General features: G+C 41.7%; 1 protein-coding gene and 1 pseudogene across 7 annotated transcripts in view; both read left to right on the top strand.

Moving 5' to 3' along the window:
• The window catches only part of LOC114708433 (aminopeptidase O (putative)), a 311,317-nt gene that overhangs the window by 32,266 nt on the left and 253,741 nt on the right, over positions 1-25,310 (top strand). For all 7 annotated transcript variants that reach the window (XR_005091530.1, XM_037205654.1, XM_037205655.1 and 4 more), the window contains exons 2-3: positions 12,770-13,707; positions 23,921-24,087. Coding sequence is in view for 6 of the 7 variants with exons in the window: in XM_037205654.1 (XP_037061549.1) it covers positions 12,911-13,707; positions 23,921-24,087 (964 nt within the window). In the remaining variant the exon portion in view is untranslated. The remainder of the gene's footprint in view (positions 1-12,769; positions 13,708-23,920; positions 24,088-25,310) is intronic.
• LOC114708435 lies at positions 7,757-10,101 on the top strand (annotated as a pseudogene).

The following is a 25,310-nucleotide window of genomic DNA, read 5'->3' as shown; positions in this document are numbered from 1 at the left end:
GTAGGTCCCTTTTTTCGCGAAGCTGGGACAGCAGAAGGAAGGGTGAGATTTAGCTCTGAGCTCTGACCTCTTGGCTTTCTCTTTTACATTGTTTCTGTGCTTCTTATTTAATAAGACGGTTGGTTACATCAACATCTCAGGTTGGTCTAACTTTGTCAATTTCCTCCTTAGCCTCCTGGATACTGGTACATTACAGACATGTACCACCACAACTGGCCAACTTGTGTGTATTCCAAAACTACTGAGTGAAAGAAGTTGCAGAGTATTAACATCCTGCTTCTAGACACAGAGTGGTGTGGATGGACTTAGAATAGGCTTCTTTCTGACTGAAATTATTTCATCAAATTTCACAGCATTTGGCTATCTTCCTGTGATTATATGTATCTAAGAAATTGTGCCCAGAAAGTATCTTTCTGCTAGTGAACTATCAGTTTTTAAGAACATTTGCTGGTTCTCTTCCTTTCTTTCTTTCTTCTTTTTCTTTCTTTCTTTCTTTCTTTCTTTCTTTCTTTCTTTCTTTCTTTCTTTCTTTCTTTCTTTCTTTCTTTCTTTCCTTCCTTCCTTCCTTCCTTCCTTCCTTCCTTCCTTCCTTCCTTCTTTCTTTCTTTCTTTCTTTCTTCTTTCCTTCTTTCTTTCTCTCTCTTTCTCTCTTTCTTTTACATTTTTTTATTGAAAATAAATGTTTTCTCATATAATATATCCTGATTATGATTTCCCTTTCCTCTGCTACTTCCAGTTCCTCTCCACCTCTCCTTCCATCTGGATCCACTCCCTTTCTGTCTCTCATTAGAAAACAAAAAGGCTTCCAAGGTATAATGATAAAATAAAACATAAAACTACCACATCAAAATCAGACAAAACAAACAGAAGGAAAACAGCCCAAGAGAAGGTATAAAAATTGGAGACTCACTTGTTTGCACACTCAGAAATACAATAAAAACACTAAACACTAAACTGGAAACTAAAAATATATACATAGAGGACCTGGTGCACACCAATGCAGGCTCTGTGCATGCTGCTTAGGTTTCTGTAAGTTCATGAGTTTTCATCATGTTGGTTTAGAAGGCCTTGTTTTCTTGATGTCCTCCATCCCCTCTGGCTCTTACACTCTTTTTTGCCTCCTTATCTTCAGGATTCCATGAGCCCTGAAAGGGGGGGGGGATTTTATAGAGATATCCAGTTGAGAGCTAAGTGTTCCAAGGTCTCTCACTCTGTGTGTAGTGTCTGGCTGTGGGTCTCTGTATTTGTTCCCATCTGCTGCAGGAGGAAGCTTCTCTGATGTAGCAATCATCTTATTGCTACTTTTTTTTTTAAGAACAGTAGAATTTGGTTTTATCTAGGTCCCCAGGCTATCTAGTGCTGTGGGATGGTCTGTATGCACTCTGATTGGCCAATAAATAAAACACTGATTGGCCAGTGGCCAGGCAGGAAGTATAGGCGGGACAAGGAGAGAGGAGAATTGAGAGTACAGGAAGGAGGAAGGAGAGACTGCCAGCCACCGCCATGACAAGTAGCATGTGAAGATGCCGGTAAGCCACGAGCCACATGGCAAGGTATAGATTTATGGAAATGGATTAATTTAAGATATAAGAACAGTTAGCAAGAAGCCTGCCACGGCCACACAGTTTGTAAGCAATATAAGTCTCTGTGTTTACTTGTTTGGGTCTGAGCGGCTGTGGGACTGGCGGGTGACAGAGATTTGTCCTGACTGTGGGCAAGGCAGGAAAACTCTAGCTACAATCTAGTCTCAGGTTCTTGGTCACCCAAGCCGTGTTGGATATGAATTCCATTTTGTGGAGTGGTTGTTGATCACTCCCACAAGTTTTATGCCACCATTGTCCTAGCATATCTTGCAGGCAGAACAGCATTATAGATCAAAGGGTTTGTGTTTGGGTCTTCAGTTTGTCTGCTGTTTGTTTTTGTGCCAATGCCATGCTATTTTTATTACTATAGCTCTGTAGTATAACTTGAAATTAGGGATAATGATGCCACCCACAGTTCTTTTATTATTCAGGATTGTTTAGCTGTCCTGGGTTTTTTGGTGTTTCCATATGGACAACTGAAAATTGTCCTTTCTGTGAAGAATTGTGTTGGAATTTTGATGAGGATTGCATTGAATCTGTAGATCACTTTTGGTAGAATGGACATTTTTACTATGTTAATCCTACTGATCCATGAGCATAGGAGATCTTTCCATTCTTTGATGTCTTCTCTGATTTCTTTCTTCAGTGTCTTAAAATTTTTAGCATATAAGTATTTCATTTGTTTGGTTAGAATTACACCAAAGATACTTTATATTATTTGAAACTACTGTAAAAGGTCTTATTTCCCTGGTTTCTTCCTCAGTCCGTTTGTCATTTGTATAAGGAGGGCTACTGATTTTTTATGAGTTAATTTTGTATCCAGCTACTTTTCTGAAAGTGTTTATCAGCTGGAGTTTCCTGGTGGAATTTTTAGGGTCACATATACACTGCCATATCATCTGCAAATAAAGATATTTTGACTTCTTCCTTTCCAATTTTTATCCCCTTGATATCCTTCATTTATCTTATTGTTCTAGCTAAGACTTCAAGTACTATATTGACTCAACCTGGACAGAGTGGACAACCTTGTCTTGTTCCTTATTTTAGAGGAATTGCTTTGAGTTTCTCTCCATTTAATTTAATGTTGGCTGTAAGCTTGCTGTATATTGCTTTTATTACATTTAGGTATGGCCCTTGTATCATAAAGTCCTGCTCACTCCAGGACTTTTATCGTGAAGGGGTGTTGGGTTTTGTTTAAAACTTTTTCTTCAACTAATAAGATAATGATGTGGTTTTTGCCTTTCAGTTTTATATAGTGGATTACATTTATTAATTTACATATAATGAACCATCTCTGCATCTCTGGGAAGAAGCTTATTTGATCATGATGGATAATCTTTTTGGTATGTTCTTGGATATTCTGTCTGAAAGTATTTTTTTTTTTTTTTTGGTTTTTCGAGACAGGGTTTCTCTATGTAGCTTTGTGCCTTTCCTGGAACTAATTTGGTAGCCCAGGTTGGCCTCAAACTCACAGAGATCCGCCTGCCTCTGCCTCCCGAGTGCTGGGATTAAAGGCGTGCGCCACCACCGCCCGGCTCCTGAAAGTATTTTACTGAGAATTTTTGCATGTATGATCATAAGGAAAATTGGCATTTCTTTGTTGGTTCTTAATGTGGTTTGGGTATCTGGTTAAGTGTAGCCTCATAAAATGAATTGGGCAATACTTCTGTTTCCATTTTGTAAAATAATTTGAGGAGTACTGGCATTAACTCATATTTGGGATTCTGGTAGAATTCTATGCCGCAACCATCTGTCTCTGAACTTTTGTTGTTTGGGAGTTTTTTAGTGACTGCTGCTATTTACCTGGGGTTATATAGGTCTGTTTAAATTGCTTACCTGAACTTTGGTAAGTGGTACCTATGGAGAAAATGATCCATTTCTTTTAGATTTTCCAGTTTGGTGGAGTACAGCATTTTAAAGTATATTCTTACGATTCCCTGGATTTCCTCTGTGTCTGTTATGTCCCCTTTTTCATTTCTAATTTTGTTTATTTGGATATTCTCTCCCATTTTTCATTAATTTGGCAAAGGGTTTGCCAATCTTACTGGTGTTCTCAAAGAATTAACTCTTTTGTTTCATTGATTCTTTGTATTGTTTTGTTTCTCTTTGATTGAGTTCATCCCTGATCTTATTATTTCTTACCATCTACTCCTTTTTGGTGTTATTTTTTCTTTTTGTTCTAGAGCTTTCAGATGTGCTGTTAAGTTGCTAGTATGAGATTCCTCCTGGTTTTCGTTTGTTTAATGTAGGCACTTAGAGCTATGAACAGCTACCTTCACTGTGTCCCATAAGTTTGGATAGGTTGTATACTTATTTTCATTCAATACCAGAAAGTCTTTAATTCTTTCTCAATTTCTGTCTTGACCCATTTTTTTTTCTTTAGTGGTGAGTTGTTTAGTTTTCATGAGTTTATATGCTTTGTGTAGTTTTTGTTGACGTCCAGCTTTAATCTGCGGTGGTTACGTAGAATGCAGGGTGTTATTTCAGTTTTGTTGTATCTGTTGAGACTTGCTTTGTGTATGTGGTCAGTTTTGGAGAAGGTTCTAACTAGGTGCATATATTCTTTTTATTTGTGTGAAATGTTCTATAAATATTGATTAGGTCTATTTGGTTTATAACATCAGTTAACTCCAGCATTTCTCTGTTTACTTTTTGTCTAGATAACCTGTCTTTTGGTGAGAGTGGGATATTGAAGTCTCCCACTATCAGTGTATGAGAGTCAATGTGTAATTTAAACTGTAATACTGTTTCATTAAAGAACTTGGGTGCCTTTGTATTTGGTGCATAGATGTTAAGAATTATAATGTTGAGCTGGGCATGGTGGCACACACCTTTAATCCCAGCACTTGGTAGGCAGAGACAGGTGTATCTCTAAGTTTGAGAATAGCCTGGTCTATGTAGTGAGTTCTAAGACAGGGTTACATAGAAAGATCCTGTCTTTAAAAAAGGGAAAAAAATTGCAATGTCCTCTTGGTGGCTTTTTCCTTTGAGTATGTAGTTCCCTTCTATGTCTTCTGATTAGCTTTGGTCTGGAGTCTACTTTGTCAGATATTAAGGTGGTTACACCAGCTTGCTTCTTAGGTCCATTTGCTTGGAATATATTTTTCTATGTTTTTACCCTGAGGTGATGACTATACTTGATGTTAAGGTGTGTTTTTGGATGCAGCAGAATAATGGATCCCGTTTTTTTGTATCCATTCTGTTAGTCTGTGTCTTTTTATTGGGGAATTGAGTCCATTGATGTTGAGAGTTATCAATGATCAATGTTTGTTGATTCCTGTGATTTTAGTGTGTGTGTGTGTGTGTGTGTGTGTGTGTGTGTGTGTGTGTGTGTGTGCACATTGCCACAGCCCATGTGTAGAGGTCAGAGGATAAATTCCAGGAGTGAGTTTTTGTCTTTTACATTGTTGAGGCAGTGTCTCTGTATTTTGCAGTGTATTTCAGTTTAGCTGATCCTGGAGCTTTGGGATGATTTTCTTGTTTCCACTTCTCATTTCAGAAGCCTTCAGATTGCAGATGTGTCTTACTGCACCCAGCTTTCTTCTCATTTCAGAAGCCTTCAGATTGCAGATGTGTCTTACTGCACCCAGCTTTCTTCTCATTTCAGAAGCCTTCAGATTGCAGATGTGTCTTACTGCATCCAGGTTTTCCATGCGTTCTGAGGATTAAACTTGGGTCATCAGGATCATTTCCCCTCTGCTGATATGCTTGTCTGGGATTATTTATTCCCTGTGTTTCTTGGGTGTGGTTAACCTTTTCAGGTTGGAGTTGCCCTCCTAGTGCCTTCTATAGGGCTGGATTTGTAGATAGATATTGCTTAAATTTGGTTTGTCATTGGAATGTATTATTTTCCCCATCCATTGTGATTAAAAGTTTTGCTGGGTGGTGTAGTAGTCTGGGCTTGCATCTGTGGTCTCTTAGAGTCTATAGCACATCTGTCCAGACTTTTCTGGCTTTTAGAGTCTCCATTGAGAAGTCATGTGTTATTCTAATATGTCTCCCTGTATGTTACTTGGTCTTTTTCCTTTGCAGCTTTTAATATTCTTCTTTGTTCTGCATGTTTAGTGTTTTGATTATTATGTGATGAAGGTACTTCCCTTTCTGGTCAAGCCTATTTGGTGTTCTGTATGCTTCTTTGTACCTTGATAGCCATCTCCTTTTTTAGGTTAGGGAAATTTTCTTCTATGATTTTTCTAAAAATATTTTCTGGGGCTGGAGAGATGGCTCAGTGATTAAGAGCACCAGACTGCTATTCCAGAAGTTCTGAGTTCAATTCCCAGCAACCAAATGGTGGCTTACAATCATCTGTAATGGGATCAGATTCCTTATTCTGGTGTATACATAAAATACATGAATAAATAAATCTCTATAAACTTTCTGTACCTTTGGCCTGGTTTCTTCTCCTTCCTCTATTCCTATTAGTCTCAGATGTGGTCTTTTCTTAATGTTCCAGATTTCCTGGATGTTTTTTGCCAGGAATTTTTTAGATTTAACATTTACTTTGACCAATGTATCCATTTCTTCTATTGTGTCCTCAGTGCCTGAGATTCTCTCATTCATCTCTTGTATTCTGCTAGTGAGGCATGCTTCTGAGGTTCCTGTTCAAGTTCCTAAATTTTCCATTTCCAGATTTCCTTCAGTTTAGGTTTTCTTTATTGATTATATTTCCACTTTCAGGTCTAGAACTGTTTCATTCATTTTTTCTTTCACTGTTTGTTTGTGTTTTCATGGATTTCTTTGGTTTATTCATATACTTTTTAAGGACCTCTGTCTTATTCATAAAGGCGGTGTTAAGATCTTTCTCTTATACTTCAGCTATGTTGTGGTACTCAGGGCCTGCTGTGGGAGAGTTACTGGGCTCTAGTGGAGACATAATGTCCTGGCTGTTACTTACTGTGTTTTTATGCTGGCGTCAAGGCATCTGGGTTTGGGGAAATTGTAGTTCTGGGTGCTGATATCTTGTCTTTGTTGGGTGTATGTTTTGTTCTTCAGTTTCTGTTGTCCTTTCTGGTTCTTATGAGGGTGTGGTACTGTGTATTGCCTGGTGGGAAATTCATCTGGGATTCTGATAGGTGTGGCCACTGGAGGTTCCAGGTGAAATGTGTTTCTAGGTATTGGGAGATAACACTTAGGAATGAGGGTGGCCTAGGAGGCAGGGCACTGAGGGGGTCAGGAGGGTGGAAAGCAGGGTGTTCTACCAGGATCTGCTTAGTCCCCTGGGAATGGGAGCAGAGTGTAGAGAGGCCACAGCAGAAGGTCTGCTATAGAGCTGGAGATGCGATTGGGGAATTGGATTTGGAGAAGAGGGATAGGTGAAGATCTCCAGTTAGTCTGCCTGTTTCTCTGTCAGAGTGGTCTGTGGGTTCCCAAGGAGTGCTTCCTGGAATCATGGTCTGGGATAAAGCAAAGAGTTGGGAGAGAGAGAGGTAGAAGAGGAAGATCTGTGTGGTCAACTGGATGTGAGGGTGGAGAGTTGGGAGGCCCCAGCAGGTGATCTGCTGCAGAGCTGGGAGTGAGACTGGGGGATTGAATTTGGAGGAGCCAGGGTGAGAGGTGAAGATCTGAAGTTAGACTATCTGCTTCCCTGGCTGGAGTCATGTTTGCTAAATCTTAAAGAATAAACATGCCAATTTTAGGTCTGGAAACTCTCTGCAGCTTTCCGGGTCAGCACCATGAGCTACATTGGTACCAACTATGACCTGTCAGCCTTTATGTTCTGTGGTGGTATTGTGTTCCCCAAAATATTGTGCACCCTAATAAACTTATCTGGGGTCAAAGAACAGAATAGCCACTAGACACAGAGGCTAGAAGTTGGTGGCACTCACACCTTTAATCCTAGCATTCCAGAGGCAGAAATCCCTCTGGATCTCTGTGAGTTCAAAGCCACATTGAAAACAGCCAGGCATGGTGACACACGCCTTTAATCCCAAGAAGTGAGCCTTTAATCCCAGGGAGTGAAGGCAGATATCAGAAAGGTATATAAGGCATGAAGACCAGGAACTAGAAGCATTTGGCTGGTTAAGCTTTCAGGCTTTGGAGCAGCACAGTTCAGCTGAGATTCATTCTGGATGAGGACTCAGAGGCTTCCAGTCTGAGGAAACAGGATCAGCTGAGGAATTGGCAAGGTGAGGTAGCTGTGGCTTGTTCTGCTTCTCTGATCTTCCAGCATTCATCCCAATACCTGACCTCAGGTTTGATTTTATTAATAAGACCTTCTAAGATTCCTGCTATATCTCTCCTGATGGAAGAGTTTTTCAAGCTGAATATGCTACAGAGGCTGTGGAAAACAGTAGTACAACTATTGAGATCAGATGTAAAGATGGTGTTGTGTTTGAGGTAGAAAAATTAGTTCTTTCTAAACTTTATGAAGAAGGCTCCAATAAATGACTTTTTAATGTTGATTGACATGTTGGAATGGCAGTTTCAAGTCTGTTGGCAGATGTTCATTCTTTAGCAAACATAGCAAGAGAAGAAGTGTCCATCTTTAGATCTAACTTTGACTATAACACTCCTCTAAAACATCTTGCAGACAGAGTGGCCATGTACATATGTGCTTATACACTCTACAATGCTGTTAGACCTCTGGGCTGCAGTTTCATGTTAAGGTCTTACAGTGATTATGATGGTGCACAGCTGTATATGATTGACCCATCAGGCGTGTGATATGGTTATTGGGGCTGTGCCATTGGCAAAGCCAGGCAAGCTGCAAAGACAGAAATAGAAAAGCTTCAGGTGAAAGAAATGACTTACTGTGAGGTAGTTAAAGAAGTTGCAAAAATAATTTACATAGTGCATGATGAAGTTAAGGATAAATCTTTTGAACTAGAGCTCAGCTTGGTTGGTGAACTAATTAAATGAAAACATGAAATTGTCCCAAAAGATATAAGGGAGGAAGCAGAGAAACAGGCTGAGGACTCTTTGAAGGAAGAAGATGAATCAGATGATGACAGTATGTAACCTTTTCTTCCCCCTCTCTTCTGGTTTATTTATGTGACAGCTCCATATGACTAGCACCATGGATCATATATACCCACTGACCAGTTTTTATTAAATTTTTGTCTTAGAAAAAAAAGGTGAAGAACAAACATGCCAAGGTAAGATAAAGCTGCCTTCCTCTGAGAGCTGGTGACTTGCAGAGTTAAAGCTAGAGCTGCCCTGCTTGTGTACAGAAGAGTGAACAGAATCAGAAATTCCTCTTTTCACCCCAAGTCGATTGCAAGTGGGGAAAAAAAGATGTGACGTGAAGGACCATAGGTGTTTTGTAAGAAAACATGATTAGACCAGAGGAAGGTGTTTGTATTTGTCAGGCAATGACTTGTACCTGACTTTAGAATTTATACAAACCATTCCTGTTTTCTAAGTAACTATGTGTTAAAGTCATAAGTGCCTCCAGTATCAACTTCATAGGTGTGTATGGAGAACCTAGAGTAGATGGTACTTTCCATTTAACATGACCGTAAACCTGAAGTGAGCCATCAGCCCCAAGGTATATAGAGCACAGGAAATGTAAAGGCCACAAGAACTATACACATCACTCTGTAGCTTGGAAGGAACATGGAGTGATTTTTCCATGGAGGGTGGGGATGTGTCTAAGGATGCTGTTTCAGACTACACTGAAGGGAGCAGGGCAGCCTCTCTGCTGATGCATAGCTTTATTAGCTGTGCATGAATCCTCTGAGATGAACGTTTAAGCATTGAAACCCAAAGCATGCATGCTTCAGAGGCTGCAGTGGGTAGCCAAGGAGAATTAGCCAGATGAACAGTTAGTTTTGATAGGGAGAGAGGCTTTTCCATGTTATATCTTATGACAGCAAGTGGAAAATGCTTCAGTGAGGCAGGCCAGCACTTAAAATCAGAACACAGCTATAGCCAGAAGTGCTGAGGTCAACAGACTTCTTAGAAATATGGTTATCATTTGCTGAGAAAGCCTTTCATAGTGGCCCAGACATGCGTGCGTTTGCAACCACTCTCAGTTCATTTCTTCTCCTAAACGTGGGACCGTGACCTCAGTTGACGCCAGTGAGAGCTGTGTACTTCCAGAAAAGGGAGGTTTAGTTTATGCACAAATCCACCACAAGTAGGAAATAGGTAATGGAGCACCAAGGTGTAATAGGCTTACATACCACACTCAGTTCAGGTGACAGTGCTGCTTGTTATCTCCTCGGGGTGGCTTTAAATACTTTCCTCCCTCCGTAGGGGAGGGGGGAGAAAAAAAAAACCACAAGAGGAACTAACTACTAGTCTGCAGATTGAAAAAGATAGGTGAGGGTGTGAAGAGGCTTGGAGTGATATTTAGTGATTTGGACAGTACAGATGAGGCACATGTGACCTAGAGGGAAGTATTAGCAGGTGGGAAAGTTCATCCCTTATAAACAGAAGAAAAATGGCCAACTTTTGTGCAAAGTGCTGTACCTCTCTGAGTCTTGTAGTCCATAGTTGTAAAATGATATCTAGACTGAGTGTGCCCAAAGAATTTTTTTAGTTTTAAAGTTCAGTGAAGTAAAGACAGGTTAAATTAGCAAACAGAACTAGAGATGTAGTCAGTGGTGGAAGTGTGTCAGTTCCTAGGTTTGAACCCCAGAACTGTGTGCATCAATATAGGCAACAGGGCTAGGGGTAGCTCATTTATGAAGATAGAGGCACTCAGAGTGTTCTAATGTCAGGAACAGGAGGGAATTATTGAGAAAGAAATATCGGCAAGAGAAAAATACCAAAGGAAATAAGGGTTTAAGTGTAATAAAGTGAGATGCTGATTGCTAGTCTGTCATTTCCTTCCTTGTGGGAAGAGACACTTGGCTGTGACTTCTTAGGGTATGGACAGCATTGCATGACACACAGTTAGGCATGCTTTGCCCAGCTCTCTTTGGCTTAGGGCAGCAGTCCTGGCCACAGAATGTTCTCTGCTCTTCCAACCTTACATCCTGGCTGGAGGAAGTGACCACCTCTTCTGGGAGCTCTGACCTGTTCCACCATTGGCCAGTGGCCATGTGGGTGCATTTCATTTGGAATACATTTTTCTTTGACTCCTTCAGTAACCCACACTCCAAGTTCAGCTTTTGCCAGAAATAGTGCTGGAAGTTTAGTATCCCCTATAATTCTCAGCATGATTGGAATTTTTATGCAAAAGTTCCCCAAAGTTGGGTTCAAAGGGGACAGTGGTCCCTTTATTGAGAAGAATATTGTTCCCTCTGCATTAGGAAGAGGCGTGAATTACAGAGACCTGGAGGTTCTTTGAATTATGACTACGTTTCAAAGAGTCATGATCATCTCAGCAGAGTAGGGGCTCAAGTAGTCAGCTAAGAGTGAGTCATCCGGTGAAGGACTAGGAGGTTAGCAGGCGAGATTTAGCATGGCATCCATAGAGAAGGTACTGGAGAGTCTGCTGCTTCAGAAAACCGAAGGCTTGTCAGTCCAGTGACAAATACATAAGCGTGTGAGGCTCACACCAAAGCTAGTAAGAAGCAAGTTTTGAAGAGAAGACTGAGGTTGGAGCCCAGGGCCAGACTGGACAGCACAGAGACCCAACTTCTCAAAAACTTTAGAATCCACCAGAAAACTGCCTCCTGGTATTGATAGTGATGGTTTTGATAGCTAGCCTGACAGAATGGGGCTCTGAGGTAGCTGCCCAGCATTATTCTTTGCCACCATGGACACAAGTAATGAAATATGGCTTTGTAGGTCATAGTGTACTCTCAATTATACACAGTTTCAGAAATAAATGAGAGTCTGTTGGAGTCAACTAATGAGTAGCTTTGTCTCTGTGCCAATAAATGCTAAACTGTCTCTTCAGTTATGATGTAGGCATTGTTCTTTCTATATGTCTGTGTCCCTTCCTACCTCTCTCTTCTCCTCCCCCCATACCCCACCCCCACCCTGTGTGTTTTCAAAGATTTTTTTTTTAAAGTCTAAGCATACAATGGCATGATGGTTTATTCCTGTGATCTCAGCACTCAGGAAACAGAGGCAGGAGAATTGCTGGAAGTTTGAGGCCAGCCTGAACTACATAGAAAGTTCTAGGTTGCCTACAGTGTATATGAGACCCTACCCCAAAATCCAAGAGAGAGAGAGAGAGAGAGAGAGAGAGAAGTCCAATCAACAAAATAGTATACATAGTATGTGTGAACTGCTCCAGACACCAGCAGGATAAGCTTTTCACATTAGTGGATGCAGGTGATAGCTATAGCCAAGTTTATTATTTGTAAATGATAAGTTCAGTGGAGATCGTGCAGAAAATAAAGTTGACAAAGAAATACCTCTAGGTAGTTTTAAAATACAAAAGTTTAAATATTCTCCTCTCTCATTGTGTTTTATTTATTTTCATTTTTTAGTAAAAGAGAAACAGCATATGCTAAAAGAAATCAGGTACATGTCAGGGTCTGAAATGATTCAAATAATTCTCCCCTTAGCTGTATTGCTATCATGTAAGAATGCATTTTGATTCAGAACTTTTCTGAAGAACTTGTACATTATATTGCAACATCTGCTTCTGCATTTTAATTTCTCTCCTTCCTTTTATAGATATTTGCATACTTTTTTTCCAAATGAGACCTTTTGTTTGCCACAAGAAAGCTATTACCCAGAATGTTAATGGGTTTTCAGCTATTAAGATGTAATGTATACTTTGAGTATTTAACTATAAATTTGAAAAGTCTCCATGAACAATCTCAAAGGAATACTCAGAATGCACTCCTGGTAAATTGGCTCATTTTCCTGTAATTTACTGGAAGTGCTGATAGGAGAGCAGTCCTAATGTGAAAAGTACATTAATCCCTGGAGTTATATTGTGTGGATTAAATTATTACTCTCAAAGAATACAATGTATGAGGCCATTTAGCCCTCATTCACACATGTTATTTAGAATCACAGTAGAAAAACAACCACTTACCTTTTGATGCACAAAATTAGAATCGATACATTTAATATCTTTTAAAACAAGAGGCAATAATAGTTGCAGTTTTACATAAGGATTGCTCTTTTCTGAAACAAGGGCTGTGTCCCTTAGTAACTTAGAGGTCAGTAATGTAGCTTCTTTCCTGTCAGTCAGAAGGATGAGCCTTTCTTCTCCCCTGAGCATCTGCCACCTTGGGGAATGCTAGGTAAGGTGGCCAGCATGCAGGATTCATAACTGCAGGGACATTCAGGGTCTTATTTGGAATTTCATCTAACCGTACTTTTCTCTTTGCCAGGAAACTGAAAGTTGTGGAAACATAACTTGTGACAGCAGGGGCTTCTTATCTGGTAAGCCAGCCATTTGTGATTCTGAATGATTGGAGGAGATGGGAAGCCACAGCTGAGATTCAGCAAAGCCACCAACTGCAGACTGCACCATGGACATAAAACTGGACCCTTCCCGGGATGATCTGCCTCTCATGGCCAACACCAGCCACATGCTTGTGAAGCACTATGTACTGGATTTGGATGTGGATTTTGGAAGTAGAGTCATTGAGGGTACTATAGTTCTTTTCTTTGGAGATGGAAACAGATTTAAAAAACAGATGAGTTCCACCCAGAAAACCTTCCAGATGGAGTCAGAGGAAGACTGTGCATTTGGGACAGCTGAACCCTGCGATGTTCCTAAGATGGATGCAAGTACCTATTCACCTCAGATGGGGTATAGTGAATTTGCAGTCTGTGGTAAAGGTGATCAAGATGCCTTCAATAACGATGGTAACTATGACAACCGGGAACATGATTCTGAGATCTCTAGCTCAAAGTACTGCTGTGACACAGAGAATCATGGGAGAAAGGATTTCTTGCTAGTGTTGGACTGCTGTGATTTATCTGTGCTAAAGGTAGAAGAGGTGGACGTGGCTGCTGTGCCAGGACTTGAGAGATTTACAAAGGCTCCCAAGCTCACAGCTACTCCTGAGAAGCTCAGGTGTGAGATTGTCCGTCACCTTGTGGCTCTGCCTGCAGATGGTTGGAGGGAGCAGTTAGATTGCTACACTCGCTGCAGCCAGGCTCCTGGCTGTGGGGAGCTCTTCTTTGACACTGACAATTGGAGCTTACAGATCAGGAAGACAGGGGCTGAGACAGCTGCTGACTTCCCTCATGCCATCAGGATATGGTATAAAACTAAACCTGAGGGGCAGTCAGTGACTTGGACTTCAGACCAGAGTGGCAGGTAGGTTATCCAAGTGCTTCTCTGCCCCTAATCTCATGCACTTCAGGGGTGCTCTCTAAGAAGAGACTAGGTCTGTGGGGGTCTTCTGCTTGTTCCATAGCCTTACCCAGACAGACTCAGAGCCAGACCGCAGGTAAATCCTGCAGCATGCTGAACTGTTGTCAAGATCACCTCCTATAAATTAGGATGGAGAGATTCCGTGATTCAGTTCCAGCATTTCTCCGTTAGGAGCTTGAAATGTTAGCTTGCTGCTGAAGTGCTGAGCCTGGCAGTTGGTTGGGATCACTGGTGGGGACCTCTAGGGCTGCTGATGGGATAGTGCATCTCTGAGCAAGGGCTTTCTCAGTACAGCCTCAGATCCCACTGCTCTGAGGCTGGATGGGTGTGAAGTCATGCTGTCTGACTTTCTCACTGTACCTGACTCAGCAGCTGCAGATGTCATTTGATGTGAACCTCCAATGCCCTAGAGGGCTGCTTCTTGGGATTAAAGTGGGCAGACCTGCTGAACTGCACACTGGTTTCTTGGGATGTGGCTCTTGGTCTCTGGGACCAAAAAATACCTGATTCTTAAGAGTCAGGAGAGTCACTGCCTGGCATAGGCAGCCCCTTGACCTTGTCTTACTGACTTTTTAGAATATGAAAATTTCTAAATCAAACTTTATTGGTTTTGCAAGTCAGCCTGGCGAATCATTGAAGAGGTAGATAGAGTCTTGCTCATCTGTTAGCTGCTGTTGAGAGCATTTGCTTAGATTGTTGGCCCCTCTGATGGAAGTGGTGGTCTCTGGAAATTGCTTGCATCTCTTTCTCACTCTCCTCCCCAAATCCTTTTAGATTTGCTTGGAAAGTACCACTTTAACATTGAGCTCTAATTACCCTGTCCGTTACCTATATCTTTCCTCTTGCTCTGATTTCCAGGCCTCTCAGAGGGAGTTCACTTTCTGCCTTGTGTCTGCCAGAGTTTGAGGAAGCCTTTGGGAAAAATTGCAGGGTTAGTACAGAGTTACAATAATACAAAAGCATAGTGATTATTTGTAGTGTACCTTACTGGGCATTCTCTGGAGACTGTGAAGGAGCAGGTGTTTTTACGGTAGCTTCAAAGTTTTTGGAATCACCGAAGATTTTCACCAAGCTTAATCATATAATACTATTGAGTATTTAAGTAGGAATTTATAGTTTTTATGCTCCCAGATGTTTCACTCTTGAACTAAAATAGTGAGAAAGAAGTAACTACTGACAGTTGGAAGGTATGACATTGGCCTCAAGCATGGCCTTCTATCCTAATTGCTAACTACTAAGACAGATTTGAATCCATTACATGCAGAAGTCCTGATTTCCCTGAAGAAAGTTCGACACAGATTTCCCTCTTGATGTCTCCATTTGGCATGATTCAGTAAAACACATGGTTGAGTTATTTGTGGAGTCATAAGAGGATACAAAGTGTCAATTTTAGAATGAAATCCCAGAAAGCTATTCTTTCTCTTACTTTCCTTTTGGGGGTAAGACTTTGTGAGACTTTGATTAGAGTCAAGATACCCTTCCATGGATAGCCACAAATCTCAAAACTCTTCCATGTGCCTAAGAATACGATGCTAGGTGTGGTGGCTTCATGACTGCAATCCCAGGGGCATGCAGAAGTGAAGACAGGAGGATCATCAAAAGTTCAAGGTTAGATTGGGCTACAGAATGAGATCTTGATTCAAATAAATTATATAAACAGGCCTAAATGCATCCAGGTGACTGTCTAGAAACTAAGAACTTTCAGTTAACTTTTGTTTGATAGTAAGTAAGTCTATGAAGTCATAACCATTTTGGAGGGTACACCATCCCAGGATGGAAAGTAAAATGTAGCAATGACGTGAAGCATTTCCTAACTTTGCTTTTGTTTTCTTTTATACAAATGCATGTGTTTGTGCTGTGCATGCATGTTCACATGTATGTGCATGCATGTTCACATGTATGTGCATGCATGTTCACATGTATATGCATGCATGTGGAAGCCAGAAGTTGATCATTCTCTGCTTTATGTATTGAGACAGAATATCTTCCTTGAACTTGGAGCTCACTGATTCAACTATTGTAACTGGCTTGCCCTGTGAATCCCCTGGTCTGAATTTATGTAGGTACTGGGGAGCCAAGCTCAGTTCCTCACCCATGGGCAGCAGATGCTTTGTCCTCTGAGCTGTCTCCCTAAGCCCTGCCTTTCTTTTGAAGTACTAGGGATCAAATCCAGAGCCTGAATATGCCACACAGTGAGACTATCTCAAACAAAATGTGGTATGGTAACTTGTATGTACTGGCTCACAATGTGATCTTGTAATTGCTTCTAAGGCAGGATTATGAGTTGGAGACCAGCTTGAACTACATAGCAAAATAATAATAATGATAATAATAACAATAATAATACAACGAAAGTATTCCCACTAGAAAAAGAATATTCAGGGAAATCTAAGTGAAGCCTGCCATATCATGCTCATCATGCTCACGGAGTGTGACAGACACAGCAGGTGACTGTACAAGGGTAAGGAGGTGTGCGGGGGTGTGGGTGGGGTGGGGGGATGTGGGGGATGGGAACTTCTTATCTGTAAATAAACTTAAAATCTAAACTGTTACAAAAATTAAGTCAATTTAAACCATAGCTGCAAACTTCAGAAGAGGTCACCTTCACTCAGCCCTGAAGCCCCTTCTTGTAATATTGCCCTCTTTTACTAAGTGACCTTGTTTTCTGGAAGGAATTGAGAACTGCCTGTGAAAGAGAGAGAGAGTTTTCCTTTGGGGAATTGTGATTAGTTTGTCTGCTATTTTTCTGGTTCTAAAAGAAATTTGCTGGAAGTGGGGTTTGCCACTTAGGGGTTGTGCAATGTCTTGAACCTAAATGTCTTTTCTTGCCTGCGTCCTAGGCTATTGAATTGCAGGTGACATTTCAGAGTGACTGATAGCGAGGATCCTTACATAACATTTGGATGGCACACATCTTAGACTGATGTCTACTTTATGTGGTGTGTGTGGCTTTCAAAATGACTTGATGAGAGAAGGATGGACAAACATGTGTACAGGTGGCCTTTCAAAGCTAGAGAGAAATGGGGACGTAACTTTTTTATTCTAGGTCCCCAGGACACCAAAGAAACTGTGGAAGTGGAAATCTACTTGAAGAGCATGTGCTTTCTTCATTTTCCTTGCATTTCTTGAAGTTTTTCAATTCCACTAAAGAAAATGTTGTTTAAAAGTAAGGCATCCCCTCTGTAAGCCTCCCTCCCACTGACGATCATGGTGGTAGTTGGGAAAGCAGCCAGCTGCTCCAGGAAGTCTGGCTTTGTTAGCTGATGATGTCACTGAATGAGAGTTGAGTGGAGGAGATGTTGAGTTCAACATAGAAAATATATTTTCTAAACCATGATTTGGGGGAATAAATAACCTGGGAAAATAAATATTAAACTTTCAGCTTTCCTATAGCATTTGTGGTGTTTCTTTGTTTCAGAAAAGGCCAGGATGAAGCTGGTAAGCACTAACTTTCCTGGCATGTTCTTTCAGCTGTTGGACCAAGGACAGTGTACACTATTCATGTTTTTAGATTAACATCAAAGCCAGATGTTAGATATATATACCGCCTCCCCCACCGAATTAACTTTATTGATTTATAGCTCACTACATAAGAAATTTTTAGCCGGGCGGTGGCGCATGCCTTTCATCCCAGCACTTGGGAGTCAGAGGCAGGCAGATCTCTGTGAGTTCGAGGTCAGCCTGGTCTACAGAGTGAGTTCCAGCACAGGCACCAAGCTACACAGAGAAACCTTGTCTCAAAAAACAAAACAAAAAGAAAGAAATCTTTAAAAAGAACAAGTAGAAGAGCTCAGATTTCTATTTATTTGAATGTCTTTATTTAATATTCATACATGCATATAATGGTTTGGATCAGAATCTAACTTCCATCCCCTCAGTTCCTCCCTATTTCCTCCACCACCTTTCCTACCAGTGTCAGGTGTTCTCACTCCATCCTCCCTCCTCTCCCTCCTCTCTCCCTCTCTCCTCCTCTCCCTCTCCCCCTCTCCCCTCCTCCCTCTCTCTCTGCCTGTATGTGTGTGGGTATGGTTGTATGGGTGTGGAGGAGGCATCCCCTGGAGCCCCACCTTTGAAAATCTGTGCTCCCTCCTTCAGAGCCAACAGAACAGATGCCAACAGCTCCTCAGATAGGGTTGAGACGTCCTGAGCCTGTCTGCCATTGGTGGGAGTTTTGTTAGCTTGATTTTATATAGAACATGTATAACTAAAACTTTTCATATACTGTATTTTGACTTTTCCTCCCTCTCAACTCATCCTATATCTTCCCTGTAGATGGACTTTTCAGTCCTGCTTGCCTGTTCCCAAAAAAAAAGCACAGAGACTTCTTATTATTTATGAAAGCTTGGATGGTAGCTTAGGCTTGCTTCTAACTATCGCTTATAACTTAGATTAACCCATATCTTTTATTTTTGGTTTTTCGAGACAGGGTTTCTCTGTGTAGCTTTGTGCCTTTCCTGGAATTCACTTGGTAGCCCAGGCTGGCCTCGAACTCACAGAGATCCGCCTGCCTCTGCCTCCCAAGTGCTGGAATTAAAGGCGTGCGCCACCACCGCCCGGCTAACCCATATCTTTTAATCTATGTTCTTTTATGTGGCTTGGTTACCTTTACTTTGTAATGCCCATGCTGTTTCCTCTTAGGCTCCTGGCATCTTCCTTCATCTTTGCCCTTCTTCTTCCCAGCATCCTCTTTGCCTCAGAAATCCTGCCTAGCTATTGGCCATTCCTCTTTTTATTAAACAGTCAAAGTGACAAATCTTCACAGTGTACAAAAAGGTTATTCCACAACACTTTTCTACCTCCCTACCCCCCCCAACTTTAACTTTATGTTCCTTCTCTTTTTCAAAAAAGAAAAGCACACAAAAATGTAAATCAAAACAGGTACAAGTTCATTAAGACAAAAATGCCAAAACAAAGCAAAATGAAGCAAAAAGTTCACAGAAATGCCACCGAGTTCATTTTGTGTTGGCCAACTACTTCTGGGCTGGGGACCTGTCCTGGAGTGTGGTTGATAAACAACTAGTGACACTCCAGGGGAAAAGCTGATTTTCCCTTTGCCAGTGGGTATGAGTTGCAGATAACTTCTTGGTTGGGGTAGGACCCCATGTCCACCTTACCCTCTCCGTGCTTTGAGCTGTCTGGCTTGAACCTGTACAGTTCTTATGCATGCTGCCACAGTCTCTGTGAGTTCATATGTGTATCTGTTGTATCTGGAAGACACTGTTTCCTTGGAGTCATCCACATATGTCTGGCTCTTACAATCTCTCTGTACAGATCTTGTATATTCAGCCACAGCCACTATGAGTTGATGTGTACAGCAGCCCTGTTTCACTGAAGATATCCACTGTCTCTTGACTTTTTTTGCTCCCTCTTTCTGTCATGACCCCTGAGCTCAGGGGATGTGACATAGATGTCTTGTTTAGAGCTGAGCACCCCAAAGTTTCTTATTCTCGACACAATGACTGGTTGTAAGTCTCTGTGTTAGTTTCCACCTCCTTTAGAAAGAAGCTTCTCCATTGAAGGTTGAGAGGTGCTCTGTGGGTATAACAGAGATAAGAGTTTAGGGGCAGTTTATTGATATGTTAATTTAGGAGAATTACAGTACTAGTTTCTCCTCTAGAGCCCCTGACATCCAGCAATGGGTTTTTGGCGCTGTTAACAGAACCAGGAATGGATTCTATTTTGTGGAACAGCCTTTAAGTCCAGTCAGAAAGTGGTTGATTTCTCGTATAACATTCACGATACTACCACACCAGTGGGCATATTGTTCCAGGCTAGTCATTGTTGCTCACAGGATTCATAACTGTGTATGTGTGTTGATTCTTTTTCTTTCCCAGTAGCGTACACAGAACCTTCCAGCACTGAGAAAGCTAGCCAGTAGGAATGAAGTTTCCAAGTGATTCTAGCTTGATTTCTCTTGTCCTGTGACCCAAGTATGTGGCATCTTCAGCAATAGGGCCTTTAGTATAAGTTATCCCACTCCATACCCCTGCCCCCCCATCCTCATACCATTTAACCCTTCCTGTTCCATTTCTCTTTCCTCCCACATACCACCTGCACTCTGTCTTCTTCTCCTTGAAACCGCTCCTCCCCAGGGACACTTACTAGCTCCCTGACCTCTCTGAGTGTTCCAGTTTAAACACACATAAGATTCAAATCTACATATAAGATAACACATAGATATTGTCTTTCTGGGTCTGGGTTACCTTTTAAAGTCTATTGCCAGCACCATCCATTTACCTGCAAATCTCATTATTTCTTTACAGTTAAATAACATTCCATTTTCTATATGTGAACCACATTTTGATTATCTACTCATCCATGGCTGGTCTTCTAGGTTGTTTGTGTTTCTTGGCTATTGTGACTAGAGTAGCAATGAATGGGGATGAGCAGGTGTCTCTGTTGTAGGATGTAGAGTCCTTTGGGAATATGCCCAGGAGCACTATAGCTGGATCATATGGTGGATATATTTATGGCTCTTTGAGGAACCTCCATTCTGTTTACACTCCCACCAGCAATGAATAAATGTTCCCTTTCCCATACTCACACAAGCATTTGTTGACTTTTTCTTTCTTTCTTTCTTCCTTTCTTTTCTTTTTTCTTTTGTCATTCTGACTTGGGTAAGATTAAATCTCAAAGTAGTTTAAATTTTATTTCTCTTATGGCTAAGGATATTAAATATTTATTTCTCAGCCGCGTTTTGTTTGTTTTTAGTTTTTTGTATGTTATAGGCACTCTCTGTCAGATGTATAGCTGATAAATATTTTTTCCATCTCTGGCCTCCCTCTTCCTTAAGTTGATAATGTCCTTTGCTTTTTAAAAGAAATATGAGTCAGTGTGGTGGCACACACCTTTAAATCCCAGCACAGGGAAGGAAGGGACAGACAGGTCTCTGTAAGTTCAAGGCCATCCTGAGTCACAGGGAAGTAATCCTGTTTCAAAAGACCACAAAATTAAAAAACAAACAAACAAAAAGCCTTTGTTTTTGAGACAGGGTCTCTCTACGTAGCACTGTCTGTCCTGGTAGACCAGGTTGGCCTCTAAAATGCTTGGATTGGAGGCATGCACCACCACACCTAGCTAAAACTATCTTTTTATTAATTAAATTTATTTATTTATTTTACATTCTGACCACAGTTTCTCCTCCCTCTTCTCTTCCCATTCCCTTCCCTCGCCTCTCCTTTGCCCCTCCCCCCAATTCCACTCCACAGTTTCTGTTCAGAAAGAGGCAGGCCTCCCATGGGTCAACAAAACATGGCATATCAAGTTGTTGTAGGACTAAACACCTCCCCTTGTATTTAGGCTGGGCAAGGCAACCCAGTATGAGGAATAGGGTCCCAAGAGTCAGCCAAAGTGTTAGGGACAGTCCCCTTCCCACTGTTAGGAGTCCCACAAGTAGACCAAGCTACACAACTGTCACATATAAATATAGAGGGCCTAGATCAGTTCCATGCAGGCTCCCTGGTTTTCAGTTCAGACTCTGTGAGCTCCTGTAAGCCCAGGTTAGTTGATTCTGTGGGTTTTCTTGTGATGTCCTTGACCCTTCTGGCTCATACAGTCTCTTCAGCAGGACTCCCCAAGCTCGACCTAAAGGAATCAAGTATCAACAGAAAATAACAAGTAGCAGTGGCCTGTAAACCAAGTATTAGTGTAGTCCACTGTAAAGTTGGAAGGCCAGAGCCCAGACACTGGAGAGTGCTGGTGGTAGCTGTGCTGCCAACAAGTCAAGCAGCTGTAGCCAAGCCATTTGCAACCAGACCCTCGTTCTTTATGTGTAAGGTGAGAAGATTCCATGCAAGGATCTCCACATTCCCACCTCACCCCAAGAGGGGCTTCCAAAGACCAACGCTTGCCTTTGGCCTTGCAGGGAGCTTGCCTATTCTACATGAAAAATGCCTCTCTTGAGTAAGTCCTGTCCATTTCAAAGCAACAGTGTCTTTAGACTTGCTATCTAGATGATACTGATCAGTTCTGGGTTGGGTAATTATGGTGGTATTTTATTTGTACTGAAATGTGATTTTAATTGTATGTTAATAAATAAAGTTGCCCTGGGGTCAGAGCTATTAGAGCCATAGCAAGAGCATGGTGGTTAGAAGAGCTAGGTAGATTTCTGTGTGTTCAGGGGTACAGCCAGCATTGGAGACATACGCCTTTAAGACTTGGAGGGCGGTACTTACAGGCAGTGACGAGGCAGTCATGTGGTTTACAACCAATGAGAAGGCAGAACAGAAAGATTATTTAAAGACAGACAAACAGGAAGTAGCTCTCGGGGAAGCTAGGAGCACTGTAGGAGGTAAGATTTTAGCTCTGAGCTCTGAGCTCTGACCTCTCGGCTTTCTCTTTTACATTGGTTCTGTGTTTCTCATTTTAATAAGACAGTTGGTTGCATCTACAGGTAATGGTACCATGAAATGGAATTAAAGAGGAGGGCAGAGGAGGCCATCGCTGATGGAACTCCCTCTCCTAGAAATGTTGGATTTCGCTGTGTGGCAAAAGAAAGGGAGAGGTTTGCCCACCACCGGCGGTGGTGGAGATTGGATCCAGCTTTGTTGAAAGTATTAGATACGATGGTAAATGGAAATAAATTGGAAGCCTGGATACTTTGTAACCCTTGGAAGCTTCTAGAGAGTTGTGGCTGAACTCCTGTGTTTGCGACTCCTAGTCTGGCCATTTGCCTCATTTTAGAAAGGGCCCATTAAGCCGCACAACCCCACTTCTCCTATCGTCAGCTCTCTAGTTGCTGATTGCTGATCAAAGCCTCTAACAAAGATTGATTTGATGGGAAGAGGCAAGCTTGGAACCTTCCAAACCAGAAATTGTCCCCTTCTCTCCTGAAAAGACCATTCTGCATGGCAGTCAGCAGAGAATGACCACATGGATTTGAGCTGTTTCCTGCAGATTCTCTGTTACAATGCTCTCTAAGGTGAATAGCAAGCATGTTGGGGTTAGATGGCTGGTTTTTCTTTGCCTGTTCTATGAACACAGCTCCTGGCTTGCCTCGCTCTCCCCTGCTTGGTTTCTCCACTCTATCATTCGTGTTACAGTTCTCTGTATTAAATTATCTTTGCTTTCTAGACCCTACCTTGCCTTCTCTTTTCTTTACTGGGCCTTGATGATAGAGGAAAGCCATCCTCTTGTGTGTTCTTTCATATATCGTACAGACAGACTAATGTTCAATCATAATGATGTCAATGAAAGCAGTTTATCTGAAACAACTAGTAACTGGTTCATTTACATTGTAAGTCAAGCTACTTAACTGACATTTGTCATAACTCAAAACAAAACAAAACAAAAAAACAGAGTGCCATTCTTTTCCTAAATTGTTTTCCTGGGGAGTCAGTGGTGTGCCTTCTCTGTGGCATAAGAATGGAATACTCTGATTTTGCAGGTCTTTACCATCTCTGTTACCTGTGACTTAATTATAGAAAGAGTTTCTGCTTGGTTTGGGAGGGTTTATACTTGGAGAGACTGAGTCATAACTCATGCTGTTGGTTTCATACCTTGCTTTGGTAATGTGCTTGTTCTTATGGTCTTCCAAGCCTGGTTGCTGTGACCTCTACCATTCTGTTTGTGCCAAGCCCTGTTCTTGGCTTCCACACAAAGATCCCCACAAGGGCTCCATCTGAGAAGGCATTTTCCAGGACCAGGAGGGTCTGCCTGCCAACACTGGCTTTGAGACCACCGCTTGTTTTTCCAAGATTAATAATCACAGAGATCTCCAGCCGTGTTTTCTTTTCCAAAATACTTTCCAAAAAGTCTGTAAGAATGTCACTGAAACTTTTTTCCTTTGAAGGCAGAAAGGCCTAAGGGGAGCATAAATTATAACTTCGCAGAATAGTATTTAAAACCTTATCTAGATTTTTTCTCTTAAACACACACACACACACACACACACACACACACACACACACACACACACACATACCACACTACCCCTGACACACATAGCTTTTCACACATTTGATTCCTTTGGGAGGAATAACCACTGAGCTATTGACATAGCAGGCCCTTGGCATGTTCAGTTCAGTGTGAGTCAGCTACAAAGCCTCAAATGTTTCTACTTGGAAAGCTCAACATGACCTTCCTGCCATGGTGGCGAGATCAATGACAACTCATTTTAAAGATTCTTCCCTTCTCTGTCTTTGTCTTTCTTCTGCAGGCCGTGTGTTTATACTATGGGATCCCCCATCAACAACAGGGCCCTTTTTCCATGCCAGGAACCACCCGTTGCCATGTCAACATGGCAGGCTACAGTTCGAGCAGCTGCATCTTTTGTTGTTTTAATGAGTGGGGAAAATTCTGCCAAGCCCACACCACTTCGAGAAGGTACTGTATATGTGTTCTTTCTTATTGGGGTGTGATGCACACACTGGACCCAGAGGCCCATCAGCTGTGCTATAGCCTCTGAGGAGCAGCTTTGCTGGTGAGGTTGGAACAAAAACCCTGCCAGAAAATGCATAGGGTTGGGGAGGGGCACTTGGGAGTCTGGGTATGGGGTTCCAGACTCTCCACGACAAAGTTACCAATTCATAGATGATTCCAGAGTGACTCTTACCTGATGGTTTGTGGAACAAAAGTGGGTGGTCTTGGTTGAAGACTTCCTGGGTAGGCAAGTATGTCATGGAAACACATTAGAGTTGAGCTATGTGTGGTTTGGATGTGGTATCCATATGTGGTTGTCTGTTTTTCTAAGAGGTAGTACTCAGGCTGGCCAGCTTGCTGGGCTTGGAAACCCGAGCCCAGGGTGCGCTAGGAAGATGGTGGTGAGAGCCAACACGTCGCCCAGGTCTTTTGTGAGGTACTTGCTTGTTCAGTCACCACTGTCCATTTGATGTCTTCAGCATGCTGATGCCAAGAAAAAGTGCCATTTCTTATTGTGAAATATGGTGTCCCCTTCCACATACTTAACAGAGAAACTTGAAAATATATAAAAAGTTAGAAACCAGGATGAAATAATTTGTAAAGAATGACTGCTTACATGTTGCATCACCCCCAGTACTTAAGGCCCATGTGTATCAAGAGGTACTAAATTGTCATTATGGTGGGCAACAGTGCCATTTGCTTTTCTTGTTAATAGTGTACATTGAACAATACTTCAGGTGGCTACACATTTTAGAAATATAATTTAAAATGTTAGCATTTTTTTAATTGTCTGAGTACATCAGAATCTGCCTGACTCTCACATTGGTGGATATTTTGATCACCAGATCATTTTCGTGTTATCAATATGGTTGTATTAGGTTCCCAAAGAGATGATTGGATGAATGAATAAGTGGTAGGGTGTTGTCTGAATCTTAAATGGTCTTTTAATAAAAATAAAAATAAAAACCCAGGATGAAAGCTGAAAGATCAGAGAAGCGGAACAGCCGGCGACTAGTTCTTACCTCTACAAAATCCTCAGCCTAAAGAGAGTGAGTTCCTGTTTCCTCATACCTTATATGCCTTCTTCTGCCCTGCCATATTACTTCCTGGGATTAAAGGCATGTGTGCTTCCCAAGCGAAGGCATGAGATCTCAAGTGCTAGGATTAAAGTGTGTGCTACCACTGCC

The sequence above is a fragment of the Peromyscus leucopus genome, chromosome 5 (genome assembly GCF_004664715.2).
Source record: "Peromyscus leucopus breed LL Stock chromosome 5, UCI_PerLeu_2.1, whole genome shotgun sequence".
NCBI lineage: Eukaryota > Metazoa > Chordata > Mammalia > Rodentia > Cricetidae > Peromyscus > Peromyscus leucopus.
The sequence above is the reverse complement of the archived record's forward strand: the minus strand, read 5'-3'. Positions and strand labels throughout refer to the sequence as shown.